The 12,388-nt window shown below is 41.1% G+C and overlaps 1 protein-coding gene across 2 annotated transcripts in view; it reads right to left on the bottom strand.

Annotated features, from left to right (window-relative positions):
• Nucleotides 1–12,388, bottom strand: part of SLC4A4 (solute carrier family 4 member 4) — a 490,468-nt gene that overhangs the window by 212,771 nt on the left and 265,309 nt on the right. For both annotated transcript variants that reach the window (XM_030190631.1, XM_030190632.1), the window contains exon 6: nt 5,179–5,358. In XM_030190631.1, the coding sequence (XP_030046491.1) occupies nt 5,179–5,358 (180 nt within the window). The remainder of the gene's footprint in view (nt 1–5,178; nt 5,359–12,388) is intronic.

The following is a 12,388-nucleotide window of genomic DNA, read 5'->3' on the forward strand; positions in this document are numbered from 1 at the left end:
CATTACAGAGCTAGGTTGAGGAGGCCCAGAGGAGCAGCGACGCCCAGCTGCAGTTGCCTCCACCACCTATGTGTGAACTGCAACTGCTACAGTCAGGTAGGCCAAGTTCACCTTGGAACTTTGCAACATTGGCTTTTTTGACCTACGTAACTGCTAGAGACCATACTGGTAACTCTGAGGAACCAAGCCAGAGACAAGTAAAGTGCACTGCCGTGCTGAGCAACAATAATGTATGTACACCATGACCCTGCAGTAGCAGGCTACTGGAGAACCTTGTTACATCTAAGGAACATTTTTGTGTTTAATTTTTTCTCCTCCCATCTGTGAATGAAACAGGACCCCTGCCAGATGCTTACAATAAATAGTATTGAACTTTATCTGCACCCATTGTATGGCTCCAGTTTCTCCTGGCTCCAAGCCTGCCCTTGCTGACTTTACCACAAGACACATAGGGGTTTATGTTGCCTTTACATAATAGGCTTAAAAGAGGTACATTTTTTGGAACTCTGACATAGGAGCCCTGTTATAAAATCACCCCCACATGTCACAGACCATTAGAAACATGGGTTACCGTTAAGATGTGTTATTTTACTATTAACTCCAGTTATTAGTAACTAGGTCTCTTTGAACAAAATAGGACCTATGCTAAAATAGTACAAGTTGTTGGTAAAATAACACAGCTTAACACTTCCCACATTAATAACTACACCCCTTAATGGTACAGTGGTAGTTTACCCCGTAGGCTCATGCAAAAAGCGCCATTTTGAAGTACCTCCTCAAAGTTGTCATACCTTGTGTATTTTTCATATTTTGCTGTCTAAAAAATACATTCAAAATGCTTTAAAGTAGGACTTTCTTTCGCTGTCTACACAAAATACTTTACACTTTCAATGTGAAAGAAAAATTGTAGAACTATTAAAAAATAATTGAGAATAAGTCTTCAAACCTTTTGTCATAACAAATCCAAAAATTGCCTTAGCAAGGCCCATAATAAATATAGCCCACTTGCCAATTACAACAGCTGAGCTGATTTGCACAATCATGAAACACATAGAATTTGTGAATGTTCACCAAAATCCAAACTTAGGGGCCCTTTTACAAAGCCGGTCTATGCGCGTCCAACGTGCACCGAAATGGAGTTACTGCCAGACTACCGCATGGCTCTTGCGGTAATTTCATTTTTGGTGCGCATCCGATACGCGCATCTGAAAAATATTTTTGGGCGAACGTAACAGACACGTGCCAAGTGGCATTTAATACATGTAGGTCATTACCACCCAGATTCTTTACCGCTAGGTCACTGGCTGGTGGTAAGGTCTCAGACCCAAAATGGACGCGTAGCAATTTTGCTTTTACCATACGTCCATTTTCGGCAAAAAAAAGCACCTTTTTTACAGGCGCGCTAAAAAATGGATCGGCACATGCCCAAAACCCGCGCCTACACTACCACAAACCATTTTTCAGTGCACCTTAGTAAAAGGACCCCTTCATTTACACATGTAAATCCTGAATTTCTAAAGTTGGGCTCTGTATATTTATATAGGTAAATTTGGATTCAAACCAGAGTAAAGATAACTTCACAAGTCTAAGTTAAATATTCAGAGACTTAAAGCCAAATATGAACCAGGTCAGATGAGCACTACCCAACCTTAAAAGAGATACTCACACATATCCTTTTTGTGATTTTACCGTAATATGTCACATTTTTCGTTCGTGATAATTTTTCATGAACTACATATTTCATACCTTACTTTGTAATTTAAGGAAGTGTTTGATAATTTGGTAGGAGTTGGGTTTTTTTTTCCCTAAAAATGATACTCAAGACCCGCTCAGAACTTGATGCTTTATACTTTTTAAGCTGCAAGACAATGGGTTGGATAGTTTGTCTTGTAGTAAAATTAATTGTACTGACATGGATTCCATTTTGAATACAACCAATGACATCACATGCTAGTCTTTTTTTTTTTTAGCTTCTGTCCATCATGGCTGCTAAAATCTATTGTTTAAAAATAAAACTATTATTATTGACTCCTTTAAATGCTTCTCTCATAGATAAGGACCCTTACCAGTTCACAACCTCAGAAGTAGTTAATTCCTTTTTCAAGGTAACTACACATCTCTGTAAAAATGTGAAAAATCTTAAGATTGGTTTCAAATATTGCCTTTTTTTTTAAGAAAGATGATCATATATTCAGTACTCCTGAAATCAGGTTGTTGGGGGTTTTTTCAGTAAATAGTAATGCTTTTAGATATTTTCCAAAATGGTTTTAGATTGGCAGATAACAGAGACCAATTATTGGTGCTGATTGACATTTTTTGACTTTGAAGTACTTGATTTAAGAGCTGCTTTCGACATCATAAGATGCTCTTACAATGTTTATTTGCAGTTGGTATTGATGGTACAGCATTTCAATGGGTTGACTTACACTTGAATCAGAGAAATTCAATGTTGATGTGCACTATTCACCAATATTATTTAATATTTATTTGCAACCATTGAGGTAACTACTACACAATCTTGGTCTTAGATCTTATCCAGCCAATATTCAGCACTATTTAACTGACCATGAGCTGTTTCTGGCTGGTTAAATAGCACTTAACTGGCTAAGCACTAATATTTAGAAGGAGATAGCCGGTTATGTCTGCTGAATATTAGCGATTAGCAGCTATCCAGCTATATCATCTGATACAACCGACTAGCCACGAATATTCAGTGCATCACCAGCTAAATTTAGCAGCCAAATAAGACCGCCTAAATACCAGTCCTACCTTTGGCTGCTCTAACCTTAACTGGCCAGGGCTGAATATTAACTTGGCCGGTTAAGTTTAAACCTGCCAAAAAAAAATGGATATTCAATGCCGGTTACCAGAAATGGCCCAGCACTGAATATCCAGGCTCAGCACAATCGCAGGATTTAGTTGCCCTGCCTCCTGCAGGCTGAATATCGGCTGCTGATGTGCAATTCTGTATTCCACTGGGCTCTAACCGCCTAGAGGCAGTTAAGAGGTTGAGTGGCTCATTTTCAAAACAAAAAATGTCCAAAAAATGTCATAAGGTGGCAGAAAGATGTTTTCCCTCAAAAATGTTCACGTTGCAATCTTGACACCCTGATTTTAGACATTCTGCTCCACAGTTTGTCCAAATTTTAAAGGGGTGTGTTTTAGGTGGGGCAGCACCAAAAAATAGACATTTTTCTGCAATAATTGAACAAAATGAAAACATCTAGGGCCAAAAGTAAGACTTTTTGGCTAGACCTGTTTCAATCACGATTTAGGGCCCTATTTACTAAGCTGCGTTAGAGATGTGCTGAGTTTTTAGTGCATGCTAAGCATTATGGCGCACTAATCATGTAGACGCCAATAATATTCCTATGGGCGCCTATACTGTTAGCACACTCTAATTTTTAGCATGCGATAAAAATGCTAGCACACCTTAGTAAACAGGGCCCTAAGTGACCAAAGGGTGCCCTAAATGTCCCAATGACTACTAGAGGGATTTAAGGCATAAACCTCCTTACTCCCCCCAATGGCTACTGACCCTCACATCCCCCAAAGCTATAAAAGAAACAGTACACAACAGCCTCTATGACAGCTTCAGATGTTATGGCCAGTCCTTTTAGAGCAGAATGCAGGTCCATGGAGTAGCCTTATGGTCGATGTAGTAGAATGTAGAGAAGGGGACCCAAGCCCATATCCCACTCTAACTGTTACACTTGTAGGGGAATATGAGAGCCCTCCAAAACCCACCAAAAACCTACTGTACCCAACAGTACACCACTACAATAGTGCTATGCCTGCAGGTGTCACCTATATGTAGGTACAGTAGGTTTTTGGTGGGTTTTGGAGGGTTCACCATAAAATATAAGGGGGTAACGGTGAAATTTGTACTTGAGACCTTTTATATGAAGTGCACTGTTGTGCCCCATTGCTTTGCTGGGATGTCTGTGTGGTCAGTCTACTAAGAATGCTGCCCACCCCACCCCCATTACAACTCAATGGCTTGTTTTTGTGTGTTTTTCCGTTTGACACTTTTTTTCCCAAAAATGGTCCTAAAAGATAGATGCACTGAGCACTAAAACGTCTGGCAAATGGCCATTTTCAAAACAAATAGTTGGATGTTTTTCTTGTTTGAAATTGCCATGTTTGCTACTATTTTGTGGAAAAACATCCAAAAAAAAAGTCCAAAATTGGATTTCGACATCATATTGAAAATGCATCTTTAAATTACTGCTTAGAAAAACTACTGGAATGGACACAAAAAAATAAGCTAAAATTAAACTCCAAAACACACATTTTTATCTGTTGAGGTAGATTTTGGAAAAGACATACAAATCTGAATTGAGACATCTAGGTCAGGACATGTCAGGTTCCACTAGTATTTTAAAACTGGATTGACTGGCGTGCCAAACCACACTCCCTTGCCATATACGTGTATATCCCGGCTTTCTAAAATCAGGTTTTAGATGTATATGCAATATATATGTCTAAATTCCAACTTCTGCACGTCCATAATGCGAATAGGACTTCTAAAATAACTGCCTTCATCTCAGAATGTATGTATTTTGGTGCCATACAAAAGTACACCATCTGGGTGTCATCACTGATTCAACTCCAAGCATGGATGCATAAATCTCTCCAACAGACAGAAGGTGCCAACTCTATGTTGTTTTGTCAGCTCTCTCTTTCTTACTAAAGCAGATCTAGCAACAGTGAACTGACACATTGATAACTTCTCTGTTAGATTATTGTAATTCATTGGCATATGGGTTCACCCCTAACAAATACAAAGAGGTTGAAAACTAATTCAAAATGCAGTTTTGTTTTGTTTTTGTAAGTCAAAAGGGAGAAATGAGAGAGAGAATGAAGGGCTCACCTCCTTCCACCTGCTGGAGACTGGGAATACTGAGTCTCACACTAAGTGGTCAGGGCTCTTATTGGCTCTCACGAGAGTCAGAGTTCTCAGTCTCCATCTGCTAGAAGGAGTGCACAACCAATCAGTCACATTGTAGGCCGGTCCAATTCTAGGGACCATAGTACATCAAATTAGATACATCTTGAAGGCACTGATAACATAAAGCCCTTAAGAAACAAGTAAAGCAGACTATGAAATCAGTAACAACAAACACAAAATGTAGCAAAAGCAAAGGGAAAACCACAAGCAACAGGCCTCTGCATTACCGTTTTCTGGGTTGCTGAACATCCTACTTGCACTGGAGACGGTTTTCCCTATGTCAGCGAGGGAACGCAGGTTGGACTTTTTGGTCTGGTGCCGGTGCTTTCTGAGCAGCGTGTATGTCACTTTGTCCTTCATATCAGCCTTCAGCAGCCCCATCTCAATTTGATTGTCAACAACCATCTCTGTTACACAAAATTAAGCCAAAAAATTGTTTTTAACGAGGATTGTACAGTACTATTGCTAAAGTCTAGAAAATCTGTTTAAAAATTATCACTTTTCAAATATTACTGATTTTAAGCATAATTATGTATAATTTGATATCTTTTAAGAGGCCAACTATAATTACAGTTGTCAATCAAAAATTAATACACATTTTTTGCTATATATATGATAACTGTATATACATTTCATGCCTCTCAAGTGTACATTTTCTGTTGTTTCATGTTTCTGTTTTATGGTTATATTTTGCATATTTTCATTTACTTTCTTTTATTTAAAAATTTCTAGTCTGCCTGCAACTAGGTGGATCATAAGTCAACATACACAATAAAAGAAACAGCAAAACAAGAACAAGCACAGAATTATACAATATTCAAAATAAAGCATCATCAGCCCCATATATGTTCAAACAAATATGTCTTCAGTAATTTACTCGATTGAACCCTGCTACTATACAGTCTCAGGTAACCTGGTAATTTGTTCCAAATTTGTGGACCTGCTATCATAAATGCAGTATTCCATGTATTAGCATATGCCACAGTTTGCAGTTTAGCATTCGCCAAGAACTTTATATTTTCAGACTGGTATTCCTGAATTACATCTTTAAGATATCGAGGAACAAAATAAATGTTTGGCGTACCAGCCACACCATCTTGTGCTCTACTCAAGAGTGGACTGGCAACCTGTGCAAAGAGAGTAAGATTGGAGATACATGCTCAAACCGGGACACATCTGCCACCAGTAGAGCAGAAGCATTTGTATCACCCACAATGCCTTATTTTTTTATTTTGGCAAACCCAAATACAGCACATTGCAGAAATCAAGACGACATCACTAAACTCTGTACCACAGACTGAAAATCACATTGTGACAACATGGGTCGCAACTTTGCCAACAAATGAAGCTAAAAAAATGCTGACTTAACCACTCGACCTACTTTGTCCTTCATAGACAGTAAAAGATCTAAAATTACGTCCAAAACACGCATACGTTCCTGTAGTGGCAACAAAAAATCTCCCAAACTCACAGATCAACTCTCTTATGCTTTCACTTTATTTCTGATAGGCAGTCTACAAGCTTGTTAAATTAAATAAAATAAGCAAGTGAGTGAATGGATACTAGTAGTCCACTCCACAACAATTCTAGTATTGAAACCTGAAGGCTAAGATCCTGTCTGCACTAAGGGATCCTTTTACTAAGCTGTGATAAGCGCTAGCAGACACCTATCACAGCTTAAAGATCTTACTGTGAGATGCTGAGGTATTCTGCAATAAAATCCCAATGTATGTGTGCAAACCACACTCTAAAACAATTCCTGAATTTTTCTCAGAGAGGGCATGCCTGGAGGAGGGGAAAGTAGGTGTAACAGCACGAAGTCAGTACAGCCACTTGCCACATGCTGATTAATGCCAGATTAGAACATGAGCTCCTACTGCCTACAAAATGGGTGGTGATAAGGGCTAATGCAGCGGTTCCCAAACTGTGCGCCGTAGCGAACTCTCAGGGGTAATGCAGCTCATCGTTCCCTATTTTCCCCTCCCGCAGGTCCGGCATCTGCCACTTCCTGCTTCCTCCCCTGCCGCCACCTCAGTGCTTGCCGCTTACATTTTCGGGCCATCTGCGATTCACACAGGCACTGTGAGGACTTCCCTCTGCCGCGCCCGGCCCTCACAACAGAAAGTTGCATCAGAGAGAGGCCAAACATGGCAGACTGGGAAAGCCCCGGAGTGCCTGTGTGAATCGCAGACTGCCCGAAAATGTAAGCTGCAAGAACTGCAGTGGTGGCGGGGGAAAGAGAAGAAAGTGGCAGCAATCCTGGACCTGCAGGAAGGAAGGTAGTGAGTGATGCTGGATTTGGGGAAGGCAGAGAGTTGCAGGGAAAGGGAGACCTATGTGGTGGGGGATGGGTGGAGACCCATATGTTCGGGGGGATGCAGAGACCCATGTGGCCAGGGGAGGGGTGCCGTGGAGACTCATGTGGCTGGGGGGTTGCTACAGAGACCATATGGCCGGGGGGGTGCCACGAACTGAAAAAGGTTTGGTAACCCCTGGGCTAACGTGATCATTTTTGTTAATGGCCACGCACTAATGGCAATATTAGTGCATGGCCACTAACTGGGAAAATGGCTGATTTAGGGGCCCTTTTACAAAGCAGCGGTAGGGTAGAATGTGCCAAATTGGCACTACCACCAAGGTAGCACAGGCACCCGGCAGCAATTCTGAAATTGGTGCGTGCTGGTTCCCACAGTAGAAAATATTTTTCCATTTTCTACCACAGGGCACGTTTATGGCGGTAATCGGCAGTGAACCCACAGCAGCATGTACTGCATGATTACTGCCTGAGTAGAGCATGAGCCCTTACTGCTAGGTCCTTTCTCTCTCTTCTCCCTCTTTCATCACAATCTCCCTCATATCTTGTTCCCCCCTCCCACAACACCCCCACCACGGCTGCTGCTGCTCCTTCTCCAAACAAGCTGCAGCAAAACAGCATATCCTACTCTGGCAGGGCCACAGCCTCTGTACACGTGACTGCTGACTCTACCCCAGAACAGGAAGAGGACGTCGGGGGGGGGGGGGGGGGAGCGTGACCAGCAGCTATGCATACAGAGGCTATGGCCGCAAAAGAGTGAGGTAGGCCGTTTTCCCACTGCTGCTGCTCATTTGGAAAAGCAGCAGTAGCGGCCGGGGTGACGGCAGGAGGGAGGTGGGAAAATGCTGCTCTTGCTGTGAGGCAGTTCAGACATGCTGTGCAGGATTTTGACAAGAGGTGTGCAGCTGCACGGAACGGTGCTAACCGTTATTCTGCAAATACCCACCTAACTTACACAGCATGTATTTGCAAAGACGCAGGCACACGGGCAGTGCATAGGATGGACACAGGTGGGTCTCACAGTTCCAGGCATAAGTTACATGCATCCCTGCCATATTTATGTGCTCACAGTTATGTCAGCTCTATGGCTGGTGTAACTGCGGGCACATAAACGTTAGGTGTACCAACACTGTGTTACACTACATTCCATACCGGAACCTAGGCACCTAGATTCCACTTACTGCCCACCCTCAGAGCACCTAAATGGAGGTACCCACTGACAGAACTGCCCCCTTGGAGTTCAAGATGCTCTTCAGTGGTCATCTAGAATACATTATGCCTATGTTATAGCTTTAACCACAGAAGTAACCATAGTTAATACTATGAAGAATTTCATAGCGAGGGTTCAGTGATTTTAGGAGCTAAGGTACTTGTAACAAAAGCTGTATATCCAAGATAGATCTGTATGTACGTCCTTCTATATTCAATCAATCAATGTTCTAATTAAGAAAATCGTATAACTTCTTTTACTGCTAGTATTTTAATTCTAGCTAGACACCCAAATTTAAGTCTCTGGTTCTGCAGCATTCTGTCCCTTTGTTCTTAGCCCAGAACAAAATCAAAGTTCAAGCATCATTACAATTTATATTCTGACATTCCATTGCCATTTCTCTTGAGCTCAAGGCATATCCTTTTCAATACTCATGCGAGTTGCTAGAAAAAGGAAAGCACAATCCACAAGTGTTTTTGCTGCCTAGCCCTTTTCAGAAACATACCTTTATGCTTATCTGAAATTAGCTCCTTATTTCTAATCAATTTTAGATTAAATATTAAAAGCATGCTTCATCATCATTAGGTAAGTTATTACATTATTATTCTGTTCAAACGTCAATTATGTATTTCTGTCCACTACTTTATCTTCTTGATAAACATTATTTTTCAAAAAGTTTCAGCTTTTCTGGTAGCTCACCAAAACCATGGAAACATCCCTGTATGCCATACTCAGAGATAAGTATTTTAAAAAAGTAACAAACCTAAGTAAAAAGTAAAAGTACTGGCTTCAAAAATAATGAAGTAAAAGTAGAAAGCTTCCAATAAAAAAAATACTAAAGTAAAAGTAATAAAGTACAGCTCTTAAAACTACTTTTTTTTAACTTCAAAGTAAAAAGTATTTTTAACAAGCTAGACCACTAAATCTAGTATGTTTACAAGCTAACTTCCAGGGAGTCACACAAGGTTCTTCCTTGGAAAAAACAAAACAAAATAAAACATTGCACTGAGCACTGCAGTGGCCAGAAGAATATTAATACACATATTGAAAAACAAAACAAGCTGGATTAGTACAAATCAGTCCTACACAGATATTTGATGCTAACAGAATAGCTGGCCTATTAATTAAACTGAACCCCAAAAAGCCAAACTCTGCATACAGCGCAAAGCCAAAGAAACAGAAACAGTGACACATGTAAATTTCCAAAAACTTACATATTCCAATTGCTTGACCACCCCCAATATTGAACAAACCCTTTGACTATGTCTGAGGTGTCCTGCTGCGGGCTGGCTCTGCCCCCTGTTCCCTCCAACTAGAAACTCCCACTCACTCCCTCTCCCTCTGTTGTAACAGAAATGCATTTTCTTCCATACTCCCCTCCATGTACATGTCTCCCTTACCAATCTTTTTTCCAGCCCACCTCCATGCATCCACACTCCATCCACCTTTTTTACAGCCCTCCCTCTACCCCTCCACAGCTATTTATCCACCTTTTTTACAGCCCTTTCTCTCTCCCTGCCTGCCTGAATCCACAGCCATGATCCACATTTTTACAGCCTTCCTTCCACAGCCACAATCCACCTTTTTTACAGCTCTCCCACTAACCCTCCTCCCACCTTTTTTAGTCCCCCCCCCCCCGTACAAAATGTCTCTATCCACCTGCCCTTCCCCTCGCGCAAGCCTCAGGCTGCCCTCCCTGAACCTACCTTAACAAGGTGCCCTGGTGGTCTAGTGGCCTCCAAGGCAGGAAAGAGTGCCACCGCTTCTTTAAAATGGCTGCCAATACTTCAGGTGGCAGGCTCACGAGTTGTGTCATGAGGCTGCCACTTGAAATCTCGGCATCCATTTTGAAGAAGCGGCAGCGGTAGCAGTAGCAGCAGCTGGCAGGAAAGAGTAGGGTTCTTTCCTGCCCCAAACAGGCCACTACACCATCAGTACACCTTAAGGTAGAGTTATGGGGGGCAGCCTAGCCGATGTAATAGTCAGCCAACCAATAGTCAGCCCAGCCCACACAATAGCCAGCTAGCCAGCCAAGGAAGGGAGGGAAGGGTTGATGCTAAAGTGATGTCAGATGCTAGCTTGCTGCTGATTGTGCCCGAACCTCTGGTCACAGATCAGCTGTTTTTGGGACCAGAGGTTCAGGCACAATCAGCTGCAAGATGAATGGAAATACTTTAACTTGGATTCCTTATGCCTGGAATAGACTTCCTGGACCTATACGTCTAGCTCAGTCTCTACCTGTTTCACTGCTGCTTTTAGCTCCTAGCCATAATTGCCCTCCCCTTGTCCCTTCCTCCATTCTCACCCATTACTTCCCTCACCCGTAACTGTTTTGTTTGTCTGTATTACTTAGATTGTAAGCTCTTTTGAGCAGGGACTGTCTCTTTGTATCAGGTGTTCAGCGCTGCGTGCGTCTGGTAGCGCTATACAAATAATAATAATAATATTTCATTACTAAGTACAAACGTACAGTTTTGTAATGAGTTACAAGTAAAAAGTATTGGGAAAAAAACGTAACTTGTTAAAAGTACTGTAACAAAGTACAAGTACTTCATTACTACCCAACTCTGGTCATACTATATAGAAAAATAAAAGGAAACAAGACTTGTTATACAATTCTTATCATTTTATGGTCATAAACATTGTCAGGGCAATTCTATAAACTGGTGCCTAGAGATACGTGCCACTTACGCGAGTCAAAGGCACCATTAATTGACAGTTAGGCACTTATACGCAGTAGATGCTATTCTGTAAGGTAGCACCTAACTGCTAGGACAGTATACATGTGGGCAGAGTTTCGCCAGGCCATAGGCATGTCTTCAAGTTACGTACATAGGACTAGATTCTATATATGGCACAAAAAAAAAATCAACACAGAAAATAAAACACACAGCGCTATTCTATAAACCTTACCTAATGTTAGGCATGGTTTATAGAATATGCATAGTACCCGGACCAGTGATTAAATTTAGACATGACCATTTATGCCAATTCAATAAATACCCGTGCCTAACTTAGGTGAGGATCAGGCATATTCTATAACAGTGCAAGTAATTTCTAGCAATGCCCACAACCCACCCATGCCCCTCCCATGGCCATGCCCCCTTTTGAGATTCACACATTAGAATTTACATGCACCACTTTACAAGATACGCTTAGAAAGTTGTAGGCCTGAAATCTAATTAGTGACAATTAGTGCGGATAATTGCTTGTTATTGGCCAATTTATTGGTACCAACTGACTTGTTAAACAATTAAGTTGTGCATGCAATTTGGTTGCACTGACACATTTTTGCATGCAACTTTAGCCACTATATATAGAATCTGGGGGATAGTTTATAGAATACGATAAATTACAAGTGTCACTTGGCACACCTAAGGATGCCAACTTGTGCCACATTGATATGGCATAAGAGGCCATGCTTAAACATGGTATGCCAATACCAACTTATGCTACTATTCTGTAACAGAATCTTCGCGCCAAGATGCCATTATAGAACTGGCGCTAAGCACATGGCATTGGTGCACCAAGATTGGGGTGTCAATTTATAGAATTGCCCCATATTTGTTTATTCATTCGTTATTTATATAGCACTTTGGACAAAACCCAGGTCAGTGTTTTTGTCCATGATTATGCTTGTTAAAATAGAACTAGTAACATAATGCAACAGCTGAAGTGAAGAGATTTTGAGTGCTCTAGAGTATAGAAAGTCACTGTAGATGCTGTTGCATTCTTTGCTAGGTATTTTAATTTAATTCAAATTTACCAATTTCTTTCCCATATTTACAGAAACTACACGAAGTTGGTTACAATAATAAAAAATATATAGTTAAAAATTAAAATCCACTGAAAAATTTCTTCATAAAACTATACTGAAATTTCACAGAGAAGAAATTAGGGCTTTGAAGGTGTC

Source organism: Microcaecilia unicolor, chromosome 2 (genome assembly GCF_901765095.1).
Source record: "Microcaecilia unicolor chromosome 2, aMicUni1.1, whole genome shotgun sequence".
In the NCBI taxonomy this organism is placed as follows: domain Eukaryota; kingdom Metazoa; phylum Chordata; class Amphibia; order Gymnophiona; family Siphonopidae; genus Microcaecilia; species Microcaecilia unicolor.